Source organism: Neofelis nebulosa, chromosome 3 (genome assembly GCF_028018385.1).
Source record: "Neofelis nebulosa isolate mNeoNeb1 chromosome 3, mNeoNeb1.pri, whole genome shotgun sequence".
NCBI classification, from domain to species: domain Eukaryota; kingdom Metazoa; phylum Chordata; class Mammalia; order Carnivora; family Felidae; genus Neofelis; species Neofelis nebulosa.
The window spans coordinates 100674296-100701043 of record NC_080784.1 but is presented as its reverse complement, the minus strand read 5'-3'; the positions used below and the strand labels follow the sequence as shown (position 1 = coordinate 100701043).

Here is a 26748-nt window from a genome sequence, read left to right as displayed (position 1 = left end):
TCTATTGGGTATGCATTTAATTTGCCGATTTTATTGGCCTCTCATTTGTCCAAGAACTATACATTTACAAAGTTTTTGTTTGTTTGTTTGTTTTTTTAATTTTACCAAGTTTGTACCTTTACATATTTAAGTATGTATTGTTTCCACTCCAGGCTATGTTGCTCTTTCCTACCCTTATGTTTTCTTACCTTACTACCAGTATTATTTCTGAAAGTAGACCCAAACAAATAATTTTGGTTTTGCTAAGATTCGCTTAAATAGAAGCCTCTAGAAATTCTTAAATATGTTATTTATGAGTAGTGATGAATACATACTTGAGTGGTAATTTATTCTTCAGTTACATAGTTTTGAGTAATTGTGCACATTCGAAAAGATGAGGTATTAACCCAATTAAACTTTTTAAATTTCAGATTTTTGTAGATAACTTGCTTTTCCAGAGCACTGGATTTCAAAGAACTAAAAAGTTACTCTAATCACGAATAAACAGACTAAAAAATGTTGGCAAGCCTTCACAAACCAGAGCAAACTTAGGACATTTTAGTTGATTTTCATATTAGTTGATTTTCATACTTAGCAAATAAAAAATAAGTTAGATGTTTTAAAGTAGAGAAAACCTTGTTCATTTATTCATACAGCTACTCTATTAGGCAAGTAAGTGTAAATTATATGAAACCTAAAAGAATATTGCAGGCATACACTGGGTTGGAAGAGCTTATCAATGCCTGCACAGCAAGACACTCCTGTACCAAACACAATTAAAAAAAAATCATAAACATGAGAATAAGCTGTTGTCAGATAAGAAGTATACCAGCTCTACCCCACACTAATAGACCATTACTGGTTGCATGTATTGTATTGAATTGGACATATAGAGGAATAGATTTAGGAATAGTCTCACAAAATCTAAACTCTTCGCAGAAAAACGTAATTTTGAGAGCCCAATATAAAGGATAGGTTTCAGAATGTCATTAGAAAGTAAAGGATAGGAGGAGCACCTGGGTGGCTCAGTCAGTTGAGCACCCTACTTCGGCTCAGGTTATGATCTCACAGTTCCTGAGTTTGGACCCCCACGTCGGGCCCTGTGCCTTTAGCTCGAAGCTTGGAGCCTGCTTCGGATTCTGTGTCTCCCTCTCTCTCTGCCCCTCCCCCGCTCATTCTTTCTCTCTTTCTCTTTCTCTCCAAAATAAATAAACATTTAAAACAATTTTTAAAAATAAATAAAAGAAAGGGATAGGAGGTCAGAAATTATGGTTGGTGTTGTTTGCTGTTGTACATCTACCACTTAGAACGGTACATAGTAGGCCCTAAATAAGTCTTTATTGGATAAATTAATGAAATATAATTACAGTTGTTGCTCAGAAAGGTAACAATACCTGACATCAGCCATTTTTAATATAAAAACAAGCTGTCATTTAATATTATCTGCTGAAATGGGTAGTGGGTCAGAAACATTTTTCTGTATCACAGATGAATCATAATACTAATTCAAATTTCATAAACAATTTCAGATTAGGTCCCAAACTGGGCCATCATTAATTGAACCATTATTTTTAACAAAATAATATTTTGTGATATTATCAATTCTTGCCTCTAGGAATCTTATACGTATCTTCTAATTTTCAGTTTTGCAAATTTATTTTCTTGTATGACTAAATACATATGTATTGTCATTCCTGCTCGCCAAAATATGTAGTGGAATTTCTCAAAAAAATATGAGCATGTCCTCTAAATTTAACAACATTCAAAGCACTATCCAAAAAACTAAGAAAATTTCCATGCTCCATATTTACCATTGTAATGTAACTTAAATTACTTTCTTAATTGCTATTATGAAACCTTTAAATGTAGGAAGCAAACTGAGCAGAAAAGATTAAGTTTTTCTAAGGGATAGTTTCATTGGCTATGGAATTATATCCTCTATTATAAGATGCTCATCAAAATGGCTTGATTTGAACTCCATTGGTTGTATTGAGAGTTTATTCTCATTCTGTACCAAAAAAAAAAAAAATCTTATGAATAAGGAATGTATCTACCAAAATCGTCACCAAAAATCTTGGATTAAATGAAGTATAAAAAATGTTTAGAAGCTCATTATAATTTCTTTGCATTTGCAGTTATTTGGAAGCATAATGCTTGTGCCTTAGTTTTGACAAAGAATACACTTTTTGAAAATAGGGAACAATATTTCTTTTATTTGCATGATTAAAAACATGTTGTTAGAGAGAATAGAATATATTCATGTGCTAAACTAACTTTTGAAAAACAAAGTGATAGATTGTAGAGCTCTAAAAGAAATGTTGATATTTTTCTAGTAAATAAGTTAGATGTAGTTAATCTTTCTCTTTAAATTTTGAACTTATTTCATATATTAGAGAACCAAATTTCTAACTTGTAATTCCCATGTTTTTATGGAATTTATTCTTAGGGAAGTTAGGTGATGAAGATGGTTATTAAAATCTATAAATGGAGGAGATCTACTTTGGCTGAAACACTACTGAGACAGTTTAAAGTAACAGTTAAAAATTAAATAATTTAAGTAAACAATTTAAACAATTTGAGTAAACAATTTAAATTTTTTTTTCAACATTTTTTATTTATTTTTGGGACAGAGAGAGACAGAGCATGAACGGGGGAGGGGCAGAGAGAGAGGGAGACACAGAAGTGGAAACAGGCTCCAGGCTCTGAGCCATCAGCCCAGAGCCTGACGCGGGGCTCGAACTCACGGACCACGAGATAGTGACCTGGCTGAAGTTGGACGCTTAACCGACTGCACCACCCAGGCGCCCCATGAGTAAACAATTTAAAGTAACACTATTAACCTGCAAAACCCAGGTCATTTTTGTCACAATAGTCTATATTGAGGTTTTGTAAGAAAATACTTTTGAAAAGAAAGACCTATACGATGTAATGTACAAATGTTTTTGGTAGTTTAAGGGGGATTTTATGTGAAATTTGCACAATGCTTTTTCACATATAATACATAGAGTATTAAAAATGATTGCGCACACACACACACACTCTCCAAATAAATAAATAAACTTAAAAACAAACTAGTCTCTGATCAACTGAGCAAATAATAACAGATTCTAATATATAAATACAATCACTAGAGGAAAGGGCTAGATTTCATGTAACTTTTATTAACATAAGTAGATTGTGAGAATTCTATTAGTCTAAACAAGAGAAATGCAATGTTTCTTTTGTCTTCCTTATTTTCACAGTTCTGAAATGCTTGCAATTCTGTACCACCAGGTTTCCGTGAATCCCCTACTCAGATATAGTTTAATTTTTGAGTACTTACCAGGTATTTAAAAAATGCAATTGAGTACTTACCAGGTGTTTAAAAAATGCAATTAGTCTTTTGTTTTAAGGTTTCAAGTTTTTATTTAAATTTGAAGCTGTAATCATCAAGACAGTATGGTACTGGCACAAAAACAGACACATAGATCAATGGAACAGAATAGAAAACCCAGAAATGGACTCACAACTATATGGTCAACTGATCTTTGACAAAGTGATTAGTTTTTTAAATAATAGTTCAGAGAAAACTAATTAGTGGTAGGAGATCACACAAAATATGTTTCTTCCTTCCTCCCTCCCTTCCTTCCTTCCTTGCTTCCTTCTTTCCTTTCTTTCCAGTGAAGAGAATATACTTTGGTTTGAAAAATAAACTCAAAACATTTATTGATGCCATCCTATTCAGTGTTGTATTGTCATGAATTGAGAAGGAGTGAGAGTGTACTAACAAAATAATCAAACGTATTTCATGGAGATAGTTGTAGTCAGTTTGTATTCGTAATTGGCATGTCTTTTTCATTACCCTTGAGTCTTATATCTTGCATAAGTAAACAGACATTTTCTTGTATTTTGCATGATTTTTCTTTCTATTGGAAGAATACGTTTCTGCAGCAACTTAAAGATTTCTTGAAAGTGAAATATTTTTTAAAGCTTACTAAGCTCCTTCTGATATTGCTATTTTGCTAAAAATCTTTGGGAACTTGGCTTTGACAATGAAAAATAGAAGACAAATAGCCTTCCCTACTGAAACATCTTTTTCATTTGTCATTTATTTTTTTCTTGACATTTAATAAGTTTTCCTTCTAATTAGTTATTATTTTGATAATATTGTAAGGAGATAATTCTTAGACTTTCATTACTTGATATTATTGTAATAGTTGATGGTTCATCCCTGCTCATGTCCTCTGCTCTTAATTTTGCTTATAAAGCACCATTCTCTTCATCTGTGTGTATGTAACAATAAAATATGCTTCTGCAATGAGTATATTGGCTATTTTTTTTTTACATTTCAAAATTTTTTTTCAAGTTTTTATTTAAATTGCAATTGGTTAACACACAGTGTTATATTAATGTCAGGTGTATAATACAGTGATTCAGCACATATACACTACCTAGTGCTCATCATGACAAGTGCACTCCTTAATCCTCATCACCTGTTTAATCCATCTCTCTACCCCTCCCCTTTGGTAACCATTCATTTGTTCTCTATAATTAAGAGTCTGTTTCTTGATTTCTCTCTCTCTCTCTCTTTTCCCCCTATGATCATTTGCTTTGTTTCTTAAATTCCACATGTGAGTGAAATCATATGGTATTTGTCTTTCTCTGACTGACTTATTTCATTTAGCATTATACTCTCCAGCTCCACCCATGCATCGCAAATGGCAAGATTTCATTATTTTTTTATAACCAAATAATATTCCATCATTTATATATACTAGAGTATATATTCCATTCTGAATTCCATTCAGAATTGTGATGCCTCCAGCTTGGCTTTTCTTTTTCAAGATTGCTTGGATATTTGGGTCTTTTGTGGTTTCATACAATTTTAAGATTGTTCTAGTTCTGTAAAAGTTGCTGTTGGTATTTTCATAGGGAATGCATTAAATGTGTAGATTGCTTTGGGTAGTATAGACATTAGAACAATATTTGTTCTTCCAATCCATGAACGTGGGCTGTTTTTCCACTTCTTTGTGTTATCGTCAATTTCTTTCATCAGTGTATTATAGTTTTTAAAGTACAGGTCTTTTACCTCTTTGGTTAGGTATATTCTGAGGTATCTTATTTTGGGTGCACTTGTAAATGGGATTTTTTTTAAATTTCTTTTTCTACTGCTTCATTATTGGTGTATAGAAATGCAATGGATTTTTGTACATTGATTTTGTATCCTGTAACTTGGCTGAATTCATTTATCACTTCTAGCAATTTTTGGGTGGAGTCTTTCAGGTTTTCTATATATAGTATCATATCATCTGCAAATAGTGAAAGTTTTACTTTTTCCTTACTGATTTGGATCCCATTTATTTATTTTTGTTGTCTGAGTGCTGTGGCTAGGACTTCTAGTATTATGTTGAATAAAAGTGAAGAGCGTACACATCCTTGTCTTATTCCTGACCTTTGGAGGAAAGCCCCCCCCGCTTTTTCCCATTAAAGATGATGTTGGCTGTGGGGTTTTCATATATAGCCTTTATTATGTTGAAGCATGTTCCCTCCAAATCAACTTTGTTGAGGGTTTTTATCATGGATCGATATTGTACTTTGTCAAATGCTTTTTCTGAATGTGTTGAAATGATCATATGGTTCTTATCCTTTCTCTTATTGATGTGATGTATCATGTTGATGGATTTGAAAATATTGAACCACACTTGCAGGCCAGGAATAAATCTCATTTGATTGTGGTGATTTTTTTAATGTATTGTTGGATTTTGTTGAGGAGTTTTGCATCTATGTTCATTAGGGATATTGGCCTGTGATTCTCTTTTTTAGCAGTGTCTTTATCTGGTTTTGATGTCAGGGTAATGAGCATATTGGCTTTTAAGTCATTGAATAAACATATATTAAGTGCCTCCTGTATGACACATACTGTGGTGGAAACTAAACACTCCATCGAAACTTAGAAAAGAAGTGGTCTTTATTCTGAGTTTATTGAAATAGGATTTTTAAATATAATTAAAGCACAGTGCACTGTAAAATTTTTTTATTTTGACAGTGAGTTCAATATCTTCAGAAAACATGTGTCACATTTCCTATCAAACAAAAACTATATTCATCCCTATTTTTGATGAGCTAATGCTGCTTCAAATAAATTAAACTTGTTATTGTGTTGAAGTAAAAAGAACACAAAACTCTAAAATGAGATTTTAATCTTATACTTTGAAATAGCTGTTTAAAATATGTAAGGAGGTATAACAAATATACTCAAAAGCAACTAAAATAAAATAGATTGGCTATAAGTCCAAACTTTATGTCATTTATGTCAAGTAATAGAAATGTCTTCCAGGGTGAAGAGTAATGTGCAAAGGTGAAATGGCACAGAGGGATTATTTTGACATTGCAGTAATTCCATTAAAAAAAAAGTGTAGTCAAGTCTCCTGTGGGTACTAGAAAGACACTAAAGATGGAGTGTATATATTCATGCGGGTTGCATTCTCGTATTGGAATTCTACTATTATTGTTCTCTATAGTGTTTCCATTTTTTGATAATTTTCTACTCTTAAGAAAGGCAATCTGATTGACTCAACCCAGTCATAATTTTCTCCTCTTGGTTCAGGTATTCCTACCTTTTCCTCCAATCCTTGGTTTGGTTGGGAGGTGGGGGAGACTTGAAGGTCACATCTTGTTTTGAGTTGCCCTTCTAAAATTTTTTTTAATGTCTATTTATTTTTGAAAGAGAGATAAAGAGCACAAGCAGGGGAGGGGCAGAGAGAGAGGGAGACACAGAATCCAACGCCGGCTCTAGGCTTTGAGCTGTCAGCACAGAGCCTGATGCGGGGCTTAAACCTGTGAGGTGTGAAATCATGACCTGAGCTGAAGTCAGACGCTTAACTGACTGAGCCACCCAGGCACCCCTAAGTTGCCCTTCTAAAAGATGAGGGTATGGCATGTGAAGTGAGAATGAGAAGTTTTACAGGATAAAAAAAATTATTAATAGGTTTGTATCAATAAAAATTATCTCATAATATAAGATATATCACAGACAGTTATTAGTGTATATAATCTATTTTTTCTTTTTTTGCCTTTTAAACAGTAATCCATTATTTATAACATGAAGATTAAATAAAATATTCAATTAATAAATACATTGGGCTTTTTCATGTTTATTTATTTATTTTGAGAGTGAGAGAGATAGAACATGTACATGCTCAGGTTGGGGAGAGGCAGAGAGAGAGAGAGGGAGAGAGAATATCAAGTAGGCTCTGTGCTGTTAGTGCAGAGCCTGACATGACTCAGGGCTTGATCTCACAGACCACAAGATCATTACCTGAGCCCAAATCAAGAGTTGGATGCATAACCAACTGAGCCACCCAGGCGCTCCAATGAATTCATGGTTTTGACTTAGGTATTTGTTAACTTTTGACACAATAATGCTGCATAATAAGAAGCCACAAAATCTCAAAGGCTTACAGCAATACACATTTATTCTTGTGCACCTGAAGTTTGGCTACAGTTGGGCTGATCTAGGCTGGGCTCGGCTGGGAAGCTCTGCTTCAGACTCTCCAAGTCTCTCAGCTGAGACTTCTCAACCCAATGTATGTTGTTTTCCTTCTGGTACTCATGGACTAGCAGGGACATATTGTTTTCTAGTGACCATGACAGAGGTACAAGAGAGCAAACATGTTTCAAATTTTAAATATCCCATTGACCAAAACAATTGATCATCGTGGATGATCTCAAAACCAAGAGGCAGGGAGAGAAAGCCCACCTTTAATGGAAGGGGCTGTGAAGTCGCTTATAGGGAGGGGTGAAGAATCAGGATCAGTGATTCAATCTACCATGGCTTGTATCATTAATATAAATCAAACTACTTTTCTGTTTTTCAGCAGTATGAACAGACGTGATTTATATTTTATAAGATCTGATATCTATCTACTGGGGACAAAAACAAAAGTTAAGAAAAAAACAGTGGAATATTTTTATTTGTTTTATATGACATTTCCCTTTTGATGTATGTCTACCACATTCAGAGTCACATCTATTGAAAAGTGTACTACAGGATGCTTTTGCAGGGTGTTTGTTTTGAAGGATAGTATAAAAATTTCCATAAGTTTCATATGCAACCGCACATATTTTAACTTGATCTTTTATTCTGCATTTACTTTTGGGCGTTCTTAAGAATCTGTTAAAATTCTGAAATTATGCGGTATTGATTTCAGGAAAAGTTGAAGTGGTTACACATGATTGCCTCTGCCTTAAAAGAAATCCTTATTTGGTTCTAATTTGAACAATATTGAAAGCACAACAAAACTAGCTTTCTATTATGTCACCACACATTTATAGAGTTATGGAAAGCATTTTGTTTCAAGAATGGAGTTAACTATGTCTTGTCCGCACTTCTAGCCATTCTTGTCATTTCTGGCTACTCTCCAAGCCTGCCTGTTACTCATACAGATTTCTTTCCTAGTTAGAAATGCATTGAAATCCCAGGAACATATGCTGCTGACTGCTAGAAGAGTTTTAGTGATGAGAGATTAATGTAATTGCTTTTGTTTGAGAAATATAATTGGTCACAGTTACATACATGTAGCTTATATGAGAAATATGCTTTGTTTTAAAACTCATTATGTTTATTTTTACTTTGCTTTTAAAAGTAAACTAAAAAGAATCTAAAATGTGCATGCTTCCTTCTTTCCTCATATTCCAGAAAACATGGAATAGAAACAGTACTAATTTGTGTGAAATAAACACACAAGTATCTAAATATACACGTAATTTAAATTTAAGGGATAAAGTTTAAAATGACAAAATATTTGCTGGCTTACAATTCCAAAAAGAAGAGTCTTTTAATTCCCACATTAAGTGTCATTTCCTCAAATATTGTCGTTACATCACGTTTGTTTTACTAAAGTGTTTTCTGTAAAACAACATAGTAAAACGGTATTTAGTATGTATTAGGTAACGTGATGGTTTTTATCTTCTAGTAAATGCAATAGTTTTTTCAATTTTTTGTCATTCTAAAGAGAAACTATACATAAATACATAGATTTACTTTCTGATGGTTTCTGAAACTTCAGTAGAGTTTGGGGCTGCAACAGACCTGTGTCCTCATGAGTTAGTGGTTCACTTGTACATGCTGAGGGGGGTGGCTTTGCCAGGTTTCCCTAAATGGTCACACCTAGCCCCTGCCAATCTTTCATGGCAGGGAATCATAGGTCTTTTCTCCAAACTTTGATTTCTCCCTTTTCCTTGCAGATTTTAGTTTCCAAAGTTCAGAAATACCATCAAGATGAGAGAGTATGCTATTGTTACAGCTCCCACAGACTGTTTTGAATTTGGTCGATTATGCGTTATAAATAAATAACTACCTAAAAACATTGTTCACAAAATATGATTAGACCTTGCATACCTACATAGTCCAAACATTACATTCCGGACATTTAGGACTTTTAAATGTAAACTGTTCTTTGCTAGGGCCTTCTCATAACTAAAATATGAGTCAGTTGCAAACCATAATAGAGTTTGGCTCTGCAACATGATGAAGTGTTCTGCATGTAGTGAGACATTTTCACCCAGGCTCATGGCAGCAGAATTCCCAGTGGTCACCCCAAAATAGGGAAAGAAATGAAGAATCAAACTGAAGGAACTCAACAAACCTGGCACCATCCTTTCATGGCAATACAGCTTTTTATTGTTGTTAAGAAATGAAAGTACTTAGAGTTTAACCCCATGAGTGATAGTTACAAGTGCATGTTGAGTTTTCTCTTTCCTGATTACTGAATTTTGCTCTGAACTTGAAATTTTAAGTAGGCGTAGATAGGGGCATCTGGGTAGCTCAGTTGGTTAATCTGTCTGACTCTTAATTTAAGCTCAGGTCATGATCTCATGGTTCATGAGGGCAGGTCCCAGGTTGGGCCCTGCGCTGATAGTGCAAAGTCATCTTGGGATTCTCTCTCTGTCCCTCCCCGGCTCGTGCATGTGTGTGGGCACACAAAATAAATAGATTGAAAAAAATAAAAAGGCGTAGGTATATGTTCTACCAAATGAAATTATGTGGTTAGTTCAGCAAGAAAATGAATGTAGAATGTCAAACTTTCTGCTGCAATTTAATTAGAACTTCTGCTATATAATCTCAGTATAGACTTTGTCATAAATTTACTAAATAAAACTTTGTTATTCGAAGCCTGTGCAGCATGCAAAATGTGTCAATCCCATTGAATTAAATGAATCATGTAGTATTTGGTTTCAACTGAAGACAGAACATGTGAAACTATTGCCAAACATTTAAAATACATATTTGATTATTGACTTGAGCCATGGTTTTGATATTTTTATCCTGATGTTTTTCCTCTAATGAATGCTGTGCTCAAGTCCCATGTTTAATATCAAGTCCCAGAATATTCCTTTTCACACACCACCCTGATGCGGTGACAGCAAGTTGTCCCTCAGCACCGAGCCTGTCACTGCACTGAGAGCAAACTCCTACTCCACACACAGCCTCATCTCAGGCAGGAAAGGTGGAGTTTTCCTTTTCAGGGTCAAAGGAAGTGACAGGCCAGGCGTGATGGCTGTACTGGTCGTGGTGTGGATTTCAGCTTGGTTAATTTGCTTTCAATTTCAACTCCTCACTTGAGCCTACAGAAAATTAAGTGGTAGGTCTCAGCATCTTGTTTCACTCTGATGAAATAAAAATTGTTTGGAGTGTAAGATTAGACTTCTTTCCCCAGTGAATTTAGGTAGCACCTACATAATATAAACTAGGACATCATTTAGTGAAGTGTTATTTGAGTGACATTATAATAACCTATTAAGGGTAATGCACATTTGAATGAGCTTTTAGTTACTCTTTCATGTTTACTTATGACTTGTGTGGCGTTCAGTGTAGCATTTCTAAAGTAGTGATGAACATGGATTAAATTTTACATTCCAGCCTCCCAGCTGGGAGATTTTCTGAACAAAACATACATAAGATGTCTGTCTGAGGCTCTTTTAATTTTATCATCCTGAATGTGAAGTTATTGAATTATCATGCCATAGGATTTCATATCATAAAATTTACACATAATGGCATGACAGTCATAAAAGAACTAGGAAATCAATTGGGGGATGCTCAGGTGGCTCCGTTGGTGAAGCCTCCAACTTCGGCTCAGGTCATGATCTCATGGTGTGTGTGTTCAAGCCCCGTGTCAGGTTCTGTGCTGACAGCTCAGAGTCTGGAGCCTGCTTCGGATCCTTTGTCTCACTCTCTCTCTGCCCCTCCCCTGCTCATACTCTGTTTCTTTCTCTCAAAGATGAATAAGCATTAAAAAAAATGTTAATGAACAAGGAAATCAATAGGATTGGATTGGTTCCAAAAATCACTGAGATAGAAGACAACTTTGATCAATACACTTTCATATACCAGTAGTATACCTATTTCATTAAATATGCTGAACTTAGTACTCTAATAAAAATGTAAAAAAAACTTAGATAATTGTTAGGCATGGGTAAGGTGTAAGAATGGAAAATGAGCAAGATAATTCTTGCTCCCAAAAGCTCAGTTTAAAAGACACTAATCTGAGCAATATAAATGATCTTTGGTGACATGAAGAGATTTTTCAATGTCCAATTTCTTTAATACACACATTTATTAAAGAAATCAGAGCAACAAAGTACGATTATTAAAATAATATTTTTTGGCAGAACTGTTAATTAAAAGGTGTATTGAAATGCAGTCTTTATGGTATTATCATAATATCTTTGGAAGTCTTATATGTGAACTCTAAGTATTATTTTTGGTGCAATGCTTTGTCAGGGTTTATGCTATCTAAGTAACAGTATTACTTGAGGAGTTTAATTTTGGGGTGTCAGTCCCACACAGATTAAAAGACAATAATGTCAATATGTTGCCACTAAAAAACAACTAATCAAGTACTATTTTCCTTGATACATCTTCTTTTACTGTTTTATAGTTTTGTGTACTTTATAGTGTCCATCTCACTAACAATTTAGATTTTAGTCATTTCTGGAAATGAATATTTATGATTGCATCTTTTAAGAAAAAGAAACAAATTCTTTGTAGACATTTTAACAACAGTAACTTTTGCTGATATCTATAGAGAATTTAGCTAGTTTCTTTACTTGTAATATATACCCACCATCTTTCTGCTCAATGATCAATAGTTTCAGTGGCATTGATAAAACAAACCTTCCCAGAATATTTTCCCTTACTGTAAATATGAAGAAACTTAAAAATTAAAAAAATGTGGATTAAATAGTACTTGTAGACAATCATGTATTAATTTCTTCAAAGTCATTTTCTTATATTTGTCAGATGCATATTTTGTTTGAAAGATCACTGTCTTCGTGCACAGATTGGAAGCTTTGGTCTAAGGCATATTCAGTCTGCATTCTGATTCTGGCTCTCTCCACAGGTCTCTGGAAGAATCACTGGGCTACAATTAGCAGGCTGACCTTGTTTTGCTTAGATAAATGAGTTACTATTTCAATGCCTTACTTTTGATTCTCTATAAAATAAAGGAGAGAGCCATGATGATATTTAATATTCCTCCTAAAATTTTAACACATCTACTTGCAAATAAGTGGATTTCTGAACTTTTAGTGAACTATGAACTCTACAACTTCCCAAAAGGAAAAAAAAAAAAGATTGTTTTTCATTCTTATTTACGAAGAACCATTTTATGTAGGTTGAAGGAAGGTTTTGAATTAAAAAATGTTTTATGTTTTCATCCTGATTCATTAATAACCACTTTATTTAGCTTGCAAGAAGTTATGAATTGAAGAAAAAAAAATTTAATTGTTGTTGATATAGTGACCTCAGTGAAATTATTGATTTAACTGGAGAATCATAAAGGACCTTGCTATTTTAATCAATTCCTTAGCCTTGACTGTAACATATTATCTTCATAATACCATTTTGAATCAGTGAAATGCCATGTTTTGTAGTTATATCCCCACATATGTAATGATTTGATAATTGACATTGCTAATTAATGATTGCTCGTTGATTATGTAGTTGTATGCTGATTTATTCACTTAAAAACTTAAAAATGAATCCCCAAGATATAATATTATTCTTGATGCACTGTACAATAAAATTATAGCCTGCATACTACAGAAAAAAAAATCAGAGGAAACCATTGTACTCATCTCATAGCAGCTCTTTACACAGTAAGGTTTTTTTTGTTTGTTTGTTTTTAAGTACCTATTTATTCAGCAAGCTGAATTATCAAGGTCTCTTCCTTTAGCATAAAGAAGTTTGGTGACAATACTTAAAGCCATATTTTTATATAAGTTTTAACTTTATTAAGCTACCAAAAGGCAGGCTATTTTTAAATTAATTGGTCATTAGCCCCTTAATCTCAGTCATGTTTTTGTTTCTGAATATAATCATCCATTTACCAGGGTTTCGCTCCTAAGGATCAGGTGTCTCAACCAAGAAAGTCACTATTCTGAAGGACTTTAAATGGTTGAACAGAGGTGGTGTCAGAAGACAATACCTATGGTTCAACCATTAGCTGCAGCTGATGTTTTGTTATGAAGAAGTCAACCACAAAGTTACAACTGCCCTTGTAATTGTAGCAGGTGAAACCACATATGTTTCTGAAACACCAGCTATCTAAGCACAAAGGTCAGCATTTGATAGGCAGACATAAAATATGCAAGTGCCTTATCTTCCTGGTGTAATGTTTCTTTAATCATTAAGGATAAATTTTCACAAACTTTCAGAATACATACCTTGAACATACCGCCTGGACTTAAATTATCGAAGCGGTTACAAGTTTTTGTTTTGTTTTTATTTTAAATATAGTTACTTGTGAAGGGAATTTTCTGAGTTCAAAATGTGGTCTTATTTTATTTTGTTTTATTTTATTTTACTTTATTATTTTATTTTATTTTCCTTCATTTTATTTTTCAAAATGAATATTTAATGCAATTATTTTGATTGTTTCAGGTTTAAACAAACGTAAGGATAAATGTAAACACTAAAGGGGCAAATACTAGCTTCTGTGCAGTAGTTCTTGGTTTGTCTTTTAAGAGAATGGAATGTATTTTTTAACATACACATGTTTTTGGGGTGCCTGGGTGGCTTAGATGGTTAAGCGACCAACTCTTTTTTTTATTTAAATTTTTTTTTAGTGTTGATTTATTTTTGAAATAGAGAGACAGAGAGTGGGTGGGGGAGGGACAGAGAGAGAGGGAGACACAGAATCCGAAGCAGGCTTCAGGCTCCGAGCTGTCAGCACAAAGCCTGATGTGGGGCTCAAACCCATGAGCAGCAAGATCATGACCTGAGCCAAAGTTGGACACTTAACTGACTGAGCCACCCAGGCGCATCAAGTGACCAGATCTTGATTTCAGCTCAGGTCCTGATCTCACAGTTCATGAGATTAAGCCCTGGCTGGAGCTCTGCAGTGACAGCTCAGAGCCTGCTTGGGATTCTCTCTCTCACTCTCTCTCTCTGTCCCTCTCTGTCTGTGTTCTCTCTCTCAAAACAAAACAATAAACTTTGGGGAAAAAATATATAAGCATGTTTTTTAGCTTAGGAACAATATTTTAAAATCTCAGAATTTTAAAATAAAATAAACCACTAATAGTCACTGTCTACTACTAAAGTGATCTGGTTTGCACAGAAAGAAGTTTTTAAAAATTATAAAGTCTTCAATCTTGTTTCCCAATATCTTCTGTAAACTTTTAATTTTTGATTCCTGTGTTTTGTATAATAACATTTCAAAACAAATTTTATTGAATCTTAGTCCAAAGAAGGCAAGACTCTTAGGTTGGTGGCAGACCCAAGAGTGGGCCGAGCACATGTTAGAGTTTGGAGTCATCAGAAGGATGGTAACTGCCAAGGGCAAGATGGCAGACAGCTCAAAGAATTATCCTAGGTGCGGGAGATAAACCTTTTGGAATCAAGATACCAACAGTGTGTTTTCCCAGGGATAACTGTAAATGTTTCTATTTGTGCATATTTCTATTATCAAACTCTACTTCTTCCCTGCAAGAGATGTGATCTGTCTTGTTTTCTTCTGTATTTCTAGTGACTAACATATGTCTGTTATGTGATAGATTTTAAAATACAGAATGGATAAATACTGGAATCAGTGACAATCTCATAGGCAAGCAGGGTTCATAGTCCTGAAATTTTTGGTTGGTAGAAACATGCTACAGGGGATCAGGAAAAGTGAATGGATTGCAGGAAAAGACCTACCTGAGCTAAGGAGTTCATACCTCTCTTTCTACATAAATCATTACCCCAGGCTATTGAGAGAGCTTAGAAAAACCATGCCAAAAGCTTTTTAGGAATATCTAAGGTATTGTGGAATAGCAAAGAGATACTGGACAATTAAGAGAAATATCCATATTTCCACCCCCCAGCCTGAGAAAGAAATATGGAGGTCTTACCTTTTTGGTTGGCAAGCTGACACTGATTTTAGGAAAAACAATAGCCTGACTTATTAAATGGGTGCTATGTGATATCCAAAAAATAACCATTGCATATATCAGAATACAATGATGAAATGTTCTAGATCTGTTTTTATAATTGGCTGATTATAGATATATTTAGAAATGTTTAATTTTGAACTCATTAATATTGAACTAAATTTATTCTTTCTAGTAAAATGGGAAAGGTCTTTCTTTACCTGAAATGATTGAGTTGGACAAAATTTCATAGAGCATGCATGATCAAAGACTTCTAGAGCTGTATATAGGGATCAGTAGTACAGTCTTATTTCTTCTTAAAATTTGACAGAGAGAGATTTGTTGGCTGACCCAAGATTATATGGCTAGTTAGTTCATATGTAAGTGATTCAGATTCCAGATATAAATAATATGCACATTTATGAAAATGTATTTGTATAGCTGTGACATACTTTTCAAATATGATTCATTGTGTTTACTGAACATACACACCTACACATGAGAGAGACAGGCTTGTCTAACAGTAGAGAAAACTTATGTGCTAGCTCTGTGTCATTGGGTAATTAGTTAACCTCTTTAACTCTAATTTCTCTAATGAGAAGATAGTAGTATTTTCCTCAAAGGCTCTTTCGAAGATTTTTAAAAATGTGTGTGTGTGTGTGTGTATACATGTATAATCTAAAACTATGTCTTGCACATATGTTAGTTATTTTGTAATAACTATTAAAATATAGAAAGGTGTTCAATTTATGCACTCACCATTTATAATGAGTGTAATGAGTAAGGTACCTTTCTGGAATACCCAACATGCTTCTAGTGCATGGTACTGTTTCCTGATGCATCTTTGATGTCGTATTTAATTGGTGCCAATATGGATTATCCTTACTCTCAGTTTAGTGTTCTTCCCTAAACACACACACACATACACACACACACACACACACACACACACACTCATATACACTTACATAAACATACACTCATATATGCACATTCTCGCACAAATACACTTAGAAAACTCTCTCTCTCTCTTTCTCCCTCTCTCTCTTTCTCTCTCTCTCCCTCTCTCTCTCTCTCTCACACACATACACACACAATCATACACAAGGTTGGCATCTTGGTTTACAATTAGATTCAGTCATAAAATTATAGATGAAAGACAATTTAGAATTGAAAAAAATTCTATTAAGCTAAAAAGTCAGAGTTAAGTTATGAGGTATTTTGGTTAGTTACCTCTTATTCTTCGTTTATTTTCCTACAGTATTTTGAGTACTGTGCACACATATAATGTGAAGATAATTATTAATTTCTAAAAAACATTGATGATTATGTTTTTGGATGACCATTGGGTCATTTATTCTTAAATTCACATTTTCAGGCTTTTGAAATACATATATGCATATGTATGTCAAAGCTCTTTCTACATGAAAACTTTGTACATATACAGTATGTTTCAGAGATGAACAGTAACTTGTATTTTTTGAATTTGGCTTTTAGGACCTGAAATTCTGATTTATTAAGTCAATTTCTCAGTTTCTCCCTAGCTCTACAGAACTCTGAGGTCTGTGGTCACAACTTGAAAACCAAGAATAACTTTTTCAAAAATATTTTTAAGCTTGATTTATTTATTTTGAGAGAGAAAGAGAGAGCACATTGCATCAGGGGAGGGGCAGAGAGGCGGAGGAGAGAATCCTAAGCAGGCTCCACGGTGCTGGTGTGGAGCTGGATGCAGGACTCAAACTCATGAACTGTGAGATCATGACCTGAACTGAAACCGTGAGTTGTTTGCTTAACCAACTGAGCCACCCAGGTGCCCCAAGATTAATTTCTTATTAACCACTTCCCTCTGGCCTAAGCATTTTGCTGGCCTCATTGAAGTCTAGTCATCATAAAATGCTCTAAGACATATAGTATTATCTCAGTTTTAAGATGAGGAGACTGAGACCCAGATAAATTAAGCACTCAGGTTTATCCAACTAACTAATAAGTTGGGGAGCCTGAATCTGAATTTCAGTTTTTCTAATTTGAAGATCCAGGTTATTTACAAACGTGCAAAGCAGTTGGACCTTGGCTGCAGTTGTACATACTGTGGACCTTTTCTTTAAAGGAAGTGGTATAGAGAATGATGTGAGCACAAACTAGAAGTGCTACATTTCTAACCACTGAGACTGCCTGTTTCAACAATACCCTGGACTAATTTGAGCCATTTGTTATGATCAAAACTCTCCTATTAAAAGGTGCGACTAGAGGCATAATAATTCTCTAGTACTTAATTTGTATATTGTTTCTTGGGGAGGGAGTTATTTTTATCATTTGCTCATCCATTTATTCATCTAGCTCTGCTCTATTTCCCATTCATTCTTTTTCGGAGAATAAGGACAGTCTCCCTCTACCCCATCTCTACCTCTTCCCAGAAAAAAAAATCAAAATTCTTTTGCTCTCTTCTCTCTCTTCATATTCGTCTCCATCACTCATAGATCTGATGGAGTTTTTACCGTGGAACTATAAAAGATGACATCTCATCCCATGAGAAAAATGTCTTGGTTATATCCGAGCTAAATGGATGGATGGATGTTTCTCCATGACTTAATTTTGTGACCCAACTGGGGAAACTTGCAGTTTTATTAGCAGCTGTCTTCCCTTACTTATCAGATATTCAGCTTTTAGCACCTAGCTCAAAAGAGAAAACACATGGTTTGAAGCTATTATTTAGACTTCACAAGTCTTTGCTTCTAAACAATTTTTTCCTAGAGAGGGAAACAAATAACTCTGACTAGGATCTTTCAAACAAAGCTGTTAATATTTGCCATCTACATAAACACGACATCAGAAAGGAATGATTATTTAGCTTTAGTCACATTAAAAAGTGCTGGCAGTAGTGGAAAGGGAAAGAAAAGAAGATGAGTGTATTTTTCTTCCCCACAGGTTGGGAGTTGATTTTAAAGGGGAAAGTGCTGAGGGTTTCTTAAAACAAAATGTGAACTTCTTTGTTTCCCCCAGACATTGCCAATATATAAACATTTCAGGAAGAAATTCTACACCTCATTTGTGTCAGGCGACATTTCATGGTTGAATGGCAGACGGTCCAAAGTCTGGGCAATTCTTCAGTGGTGCACAAATCGGGATTAAATCAGCAGTTGATCAGTGGGCCTTTTCTAGTATAAACTCCAAGGCAACCCTTTGAAATGAGTTTTACTTGGATTTTATATTTTTTATAAGGATTTCATAGCTTTCTCTAGGGTATTTTCGTTGTTTGGATGTTCTATATAAAAATTCTGTTCTTTTTGGAAGGCCTACCTAGCTAGTGGGCTCTTAGTATACATTTTAATTAGCACCTTGCAGACATGTGGAGCTTTCATGCGCTATTTATTTCTCTCCTTGTAGGTTGAAATAACGCTTCAAGATATTAATGATAATCCACCAGTATTTCCAACAGACATGCTGGACCTTACTGTGGAGGAGAACATCGGAGATGGCTCTAAGATTATGCAACTGACAGCCATGGATGCTGATGAGGTAACTCAGAGCCTGAATTCATTTTGAAATCTAATATCCCAGTGACCTACCAAGTTTCTACTATATATTGACCACTTTTTTAAAGTTTTTTTTAATGTTTATTTATTTTTGAGAGAGAGAGACAGAGCGTGAGCAGAGGAGGGGCAGAGAGCTGTCAGCACAGAGCCCAACACGGGGCTCGAACTCACGACCTGTGAGATCATGACCTGAGCCGAAAACAGATACTTAACTGACTGAGCCACCCAGGCGCCCCTATTGACCATTTTTAATACCTAATAATTAAGGTTAAGCATCGTGTACTCTTTTTCAAAGAATATTAATTGTTGAAATGTGATATAAGAAGGCTAAGATAGAGACTACCAGGAGGTAATTTTCCTTTCATCAGTAATTCATTTTTCAGTTAGTTGCTGGTTGCACTTTAGATTTCTTAGCCAAATTATTTTAATTTCACAAATAGTAAAAATATCAAACAGCCATATTTTTTATGCCTTTATCATTCCAATTTGCTACCCTAGCAGCTAAGGATTGAACTTTTATTTGTATTTGGCAAAAAGCTGATTACTTAAAATTAAAACATTTAAAAAACACTATTATGTAGTGTTTCACTTAATTTGCATATATCTATAAAACAAAATATACGATTTAATAATAGCCTTATACATTTTAAAGAAATTATCTAGGCAAGCTAACGATTTTTCAAATCTGTTAATAAACAGAAATTTCTTATCTAGTAGTAAATGTAAAATTTGGGAACACAATTTAGATTACTGTCTTCTATATTTATATTTCAAGTTTAGCTAGTTAATTACCATGCTCCAAATGGCATAACAACTTATAAAATTTGTAATTTATCTTTTTCCTGTGAAAAAAGCCCATTGCTTGCTTTCTCCTTCTTGCTAGGTAAAGAAATTGATTAATGTGATGGTGTTGTGGAAAGAGAGATAACCTTCCCAGACACCAGTATCACCTTTCACCTTGAGCTAACCCCAACACAAACCAGAGTATTCAATTTTTTTTTGCCCTCAATTAAACTTCAGAAGTATCTTCAAACTTGATTTTTGATCTAAGAGTACGATCTCCCTAAATTTATTTCTTTAACTTTAAAAGGTTAATAAATAAAAAACAGACTAATTTAACAGCTAATAGAGAAATGTAATGATGTAGTTTCTTTATAAATTTTGCCAAAATCTAAGGAAAAGTAAGCAAAAAAAAAAGCATAAATATTTAGATAATTGTAGTTTTCTATTTAAAAAGATTTGGTGTTTTAAGTTCAGTATATTCTACTCAATTTTATAAAATGTTAAACAACAAAAACTCAACAAGTAAAATTAGAATTAAATTGGCTTCATTCAATGATTCATGAATCAGGCAGTGTCTCATCTAGCAAGAGAAAGGAACTCCAACAAGCTGTAGAAAAGAAAAAGTTTTTAAAGGCTGAATGGGGTGGAAAAATGAAATTCTTAGCAATGGATGCATTGTTTTGAGCAAGGTCACCTTCCTAAAGGGAACAGAGGGATCTATTGCTCCTATTACCTCACCAGTGAGGTCCAAGGAGAATGACTAGGTAATTCCATTTGGACTTGGTAAAAGTTACATTTCTAGGGAAGTTGAAACTGCAGTTAGATTAAGTATTACAGTCTCAGTTCATTGCCATGAGATTTAGCATAAGCAACTCCATTTTGGGACAGCTGTCTCCTTTCTACCAATTCCTTTCTTTTGATTCGACTCTCAGTTAACTGCAAAATATGATCAAAATTTAAGGCATCAGCACCACTCACAGATCCCACTCAGTTGTTCCTACAGCTTTTGTCAGTCCTCTGTGTGGCATTCATAGGTCATGACACTTTTTTTTCTTTTCTTTTCTTTTTTTTTTTTTTTTTTTTTTTTTTTGCTTAATCTCTGTGAAGCCCATGACTTCAGGTTATAATTTTAAGTTGTTCATTCTCTTCATTCCTTTTCTGATGTTCCAGTCTTACTTAGAGAGATCATTTTCTTGGTTACTAGCAGTGCCAAACATGCATTTAAAACTCTTCAGAGAATACAATATGCCAGGGAGATTACTATGATTATTACACGCAAGATAATTTCTAATGTTTAGAAATTACTTCATAGCTTGGTCCCCAAAACCAAGCCAATCAAAATTAAATAAGGAAAAGAAAGACCCTGCTGAAGGAGTCACCTTTCTAAGAGGCAAGTGTCTTGCTCAGTGATTTTATGTAACTGAGTTTCCATTTCTCCAAAAGTGTGCAGCAGATGATATTAGCCACAGCACAGACTTTGCTCAGCTAAAAAATATTCAAGGGACCAACTTTGTTCAGAAAGTCTAAGGACTTTTGTTGGGCAGCTATTGTCTTTGCAGACTGTATAGTACTTTCAAGAGTCAGGGAAAGGTTTCTAATCACAGCCTCATTTATATTTGCTCCCAACCAGGGAAGTATGGCCCTGCAAAAAGAAGTGAATCCTGAATCATTAATTCTTTCTGGTAGTTCCTTTCCAGCTCAACAGTATAAATCTAGGGGAGCTGACCAGTGAAGTGTCTTTGTGGATAGTTAGGAACACAGTTAGATAACCTAAGAGTCATTGCTGGCTATGCACCAGCTACTTAGGCATTCATAGGTCCAAGGAGAATGATAACCACCATAGAGAAAAGACAGATATTATAGGGGCATAAACCATTCTTGATAAGGTGACACTGTTAATGGACAATAATGGAAACAGAGGAGCTTTTAATGACAAATCCAGCAGCCTAAGAGGCAAAGTCTCCCTTCCTTAGCAATGGCCTGTGAAATACTGATGATGGCATTATTTTTCTAGGCTAATGTCAGATTAAATGAAAGAAAGAAAAAAAGAGAGAGTTTTATGTTTAGTTGGAATGTGAAGTCTTGATCTGGCATCTTGGGAAGAAGCCATCTACCTTGGTGTTGGCTATTTCTCTTCCTAGTCAATTTGACTTTGGAGGTCTCCTGCATTTGCGCAAGACCAGTTGTCAAGTGGAGTTTTCTTTAATGTGATGTATTTATCTGCAAGTCCCGGGAGTGTGGCTGCCATCTGGGTAGTGAGAAGGACCTGATACAGTCTTTCCCAAGGAGTTTGAAGGGAAGTCTCATTTCTTAACAAGTCTAAATCAGAAGGATGAGAGAGAATTGGAAATGTTACTTTGGTAAATTGTAGCCAGATATTTGAGGAAGCTACAATGCAGGATCTAGTATTTACATGTGTACAACAAAACCTCAAACACAATTAACAGTCTAGAATCTAATCCAATAGAATCTAGAATCCAATATCTACAAAAATGCAAACATATTTTTCTTTCTACAGTTACTCCCATTTTTAAAAGATAATTGCAGTAAAACTAATTTGTTTGCATATTTACATAAGTGCATTATTCATGATTATTTACATAAGTGCAACCAAAATACCGGTTGCCCATATAAGCTATTCTTTTTAAAATTTATTTATTTATTTTGAGAGAGAGAGAGAGAGTTCACACCAGTTGGGGAGGGGCAGAGAGAGAGAGAGAGAGAGAGAGAGAGAGAGAGAAATAATCCCAAGCAGGTCAACGCAGAGCCCAATGCAGGGCTCAAACTCACAAACCATGAGATCATGACCCAAGCCAAAATCAAGAGTCAGATGCTTAACCAACTGAGCCACACAGGTGCTCTGACCATATAAGATCTTTTTTAAGATTAATTTGCTGAAACCTTGGAAGCAAGGTACAAAGATAATTTTCCAAGGGGATATCTTGACTCCATAAAGTCAACCTAGTTCCTTAAAACTGATCATATCTGAATCTACACACATCTCTCTCAAATATGACATTCTAGTAAAAGCCTTGACTAAACTATTTCCTATTATGACTATTTCCAATTATGTCCTGTTAAAAGAGAATGGATCCTCATTGAATTTATGCAAACAAATAACAATATTGCATGAAACAATTATATTGCCAGAAAAATAGTTTCTGAATTCTGGAGAGATCAGGTAGGGAGAAAAAGCAGATGTTTCATCTTTATTTACAAAGGTATACTTTACCAATCTGCTCTAGGCCATAGTAAAAAAGAAAAGCAAAATAAGAAAACAAAAGAAAAGAAAAAAGTTTTCTTATATCTATTAAAACAAAACACTAAAGAACTGGCAATGTTTTAAACAAAAATCATGAAGAATTATGATCATCTTCCTTAGTTCATTCAGTTCCATGTAATTAATACTTGTTCTAATTGAATCCAGTTTTTTTTTTCATTAGCTCTGGAAATTCTTACCCATTTTTTTTTATTTTAAATTTATCAGAAATCAGTATTTTAGAATACTTTCCACAAGTCTTCTTAAAAATTAAACACTTTTGCCAAAGCATCAGAATGAAATAACTGTCTATAAATCACAAAAGACTTAAAAATGGCTGTGATTAAAATCTGGTGAGAGGTCACTACAATGTAATTCACAAAGAAATATGCTTATTTCTATGTGTAAAATATTAAATGTAATTTTAATATAATAACTAGCATTATGACTGAAAACATTCCAAGACATATTATATTTCCAGGAATTTTATATTATTTCTGGAACACTTATAACATATATCTATACAAATATAACATTAAAAATTCTTTAGTATTATTTCTTATTTGACAATAATTTAACATATCAATTAAACTTAATTACTTTAATATATTTTTATTAGGAGAGAGATCATATCTTTTGAGATATTTCAGGGACCCTCTTGAAAATCCCAGAGTAATTCAAGGTCAAAAAGACTTTGTTTAGAATTTTATTTCGGGGAAGTTTGTCAAAAAATATCAAAAAGGTTTTAAGATACTTGGGCAATTAAGACTATGTGTCACTATGAAATAATACTCAGTTATTTATTTAACCAGTGACAATTGAAGACTTCATAAGCAAATATAGAAGACCTCATGGTTCTGAAAAAAATGTAATTCTTTTAATATTGAGAGTCCTAGGTTTCAGTAACCAAAAACTTGATAAAAACAACATGGGAAATTATTTTGACAGAACATAGAATTCTTGTTTTTTTTAGGCATGTTACTTTGAACAGTAAGGAAAATTCTTTTTATAATCACTTATCAAGAATAGACCACTGGACCAAGAAAATTTTGTCTTTTTAACAGACAGGAAACAAAATTCTTTTTTTTTAAGTTTATTTATTTATTTTGAGAGACAGATACAGCACAAGTGGGGGATGGGGCAGAGAGAGAGGGAGATAGAGAATCCTAATCATTGTCAGTGAGCCCAACAGGGAGCTTGAACTCATGAAACTGTGAGATCATGACCTGAGCTGAAACCAAGAATTAGATGCTTAACGAACTGAGTCACCCAGGTGCCCCCAGAAAACAAAATTCTAATTTTGCACCAGCTTACTTTTGATATTAGAACTCAGTTGCTTAATTAAATTCATTCCAATCTTAACCAGTGTTGATCACACATGAAATTCCTTTCTCTTGTTTTTAGTAGTTTTAGTTACATATATTAGAATTTATAATGCTTAGAAGTCTTTGATTTCTAATTAAAACTAAGAAGTAAGCAATTATAAACTGTCTTTTACATTAGCATTCTATGGTTTGGCAGATTTACACTTTTTATAATTTCTAGAAACATGTACTTCCTCATAGAAAATTTCTCAACACAGCATAAACATGTTCACTAATAGACCTAATTATCTTTAGTTTCTCGGTAAAAGGAAGCTGAAAGTGGATAAGCTCATGTTCAATAACTAATGTTTTAGTATTTTGCCTTATTTGGAAATGATCTGGATATTCAACGAATATAACTTGACTCATCATTTAACTTAACCAAGTAAAACTTTAAGGTTTCAGGTTACCAAAACGATTTGAGGAAACTAAAAAAATTACCTAAAACTTTTTATACTACTTATATCTATTTTATTTACTGTTTCTTAACAATTACATTTAGATTACTGATGAAAATTTCATCATGACAAGTTATTTTTATTGCTGACAAATTTTATAAGGCAGATAACATGACCTTATTTGATTAATAAATCCAAGTAAAATAAAATTTGCATGACTGTATTATATTCAATGTTGAAAAGTCTAAGGACATGTATATTTTAATTAACCAACAAACTTGAATTAGCTTTATTACTGAATATTTTCCTAGATCACATGGATTTGGAAAGCATTTGAGTCAGTTTTCGTTGTATTTTTGAATTCTTTATGAATATTAAATTTGTATAAGCACATATTTGCTTAAGTCAAAGAAATATAGCTTTGTTCACAAACTAATTTTAATAATACTATCTGGAGGTAAAGGTGGTGGAATTCTCTACTCCCAGATGGTATTATTAAAATTAAGTTTAATATATATTATACATATATACTCACATAAATATAGAGAAAAAGACACATTATAGCTTCTATATACTTAAAATTTCCCATTAGTTCAAAATCTAAATGACCTTCTCCCCCTTTTTTATTCTGATAAGAATTACCTCCCCAAAGTTTATACATTAACACTTACATGTCAAAGGCACAGTGAAAATGAGAGTTTAAGATAAATAGGGGATTCTTTGGGATGGGTAAAAAAGAGTAAGTGAGCCTTCAACTGTCTCTAGAGCTACATTTTTAGTTCTGCAAAGATTTGTGAGATAAGGACAGTTGCTCTCAATTCTTCAAAGAATTGGATTGCAACTTAAATGACATCATAGGTTGATTTACCCATAAATTCTTTTACAAGGGCTTTAGAAGGGTTTTCTTTCCTTCTGGATTCATAGTTTTATTTTAGTGTAGGGGAGAAGGCCTTAAAAAAGTTCTTTCAGGCCCTACAATTTGGCCAATTTCTGACCACAGAACTACTTTGTAGTTTTTAGCTGGAACAAACAGTAAATATTTCTGGCAGTATTGAATAACCCCTGGGAATGAAGAGGCATCTCTGAAGAGGATGCATAAGATATTTTGTTTTCCTCCTTATACTGGGCACTACAGACAGAGATCTGGGAGAGCTGACTCTGGCAAGAATTCTTACCCTTAGCTGGCTTCCGCCAGTTTTTCCAGGATCCATCTGTAGCATTTTACCAGAATTTGGCAAGGTTTTTCATTATTTTAATTTAGGTTTTCCCTTGGCTGTTTAAGAGAAAAACAGCAGTTTACCAGAAAATCCCTCAGAGTTCCATCAACTTTGGGAGATCCCCATGAGCAAAGAGCCCTCCTTCAAGAGTAGACATGTGGTGTCTTTAGGGTCATTAACTTGGCATACTTTTGCTTTTGCTTGAGGGAATTCAGACACAGGATTACTAGAATGAGTACTCAAAGGAGAATAGAGGGAAGCAGTGAGACTTACATCAACCTTATTTTTGTTGTTGTCGCTTTGTTTTGTTTTTAGGTACCTTTTGTATCTTGAATTTTTCATTAACCTTTTGCAACAAATCTTTTAATGAAGCTATTTTGGAATTTGGAGACTTTTGGAGGTTTTTTGTATGCCAATTAAATAGGTATTCCATTCTGTTTCTTTGATTTGGGAGTCTTAGCTTTTAAACACACTTCTTAAATGATCTTACCTAATTGGAACATTCCTCATAATGGCCACTGTAATTCTAGGTTATAATTACTTTGAGGGCTGGCAGCAGTTTGCCGGGACCCTAGCTGCAAAGGGGGTTTAACCCACATTTTTTTGTCCAGCCATATCTAGCTGGCTAATTGGGTGTGACCCACTTATCTGCCCCACCATATCTTGGGGCTCCCAGAGTGACAGATACCAAGCCAAGTTCTCAGAACACAAAACAAGCTTAAGAGGATTTTGCTATTTTTGTAGATGGTTATTTCTTCCAGGATCATAGTTCTTAGACATAAAATAAACAGGTGTGCCGGAAAGTAGCAGAAACTCTTTAGA

General features: G+C 34.1%; 1 protein-coding gene across 1 annotated transcript in view; it reads left to right on the top strand.

Annotated features, from left to right (window-relative positions):
- Window positions 1–26748, top strand: part of FAT4 (FAT atypical cadherin 4) — a 182858-nt gene that overhangs the window by 59356 nt on the left and 96754 nt on the right. The window contains exon 2 of the mRNA XM_058721430.1: window positions 18757–18888. Within this exon, the coding sequence (XP_058577413.1) occupies window positions 18757–18888 (132 nt within the window). The remainder of the gene's footprint in view (window positions 1–18756; window positions 18889–26748) is intronic.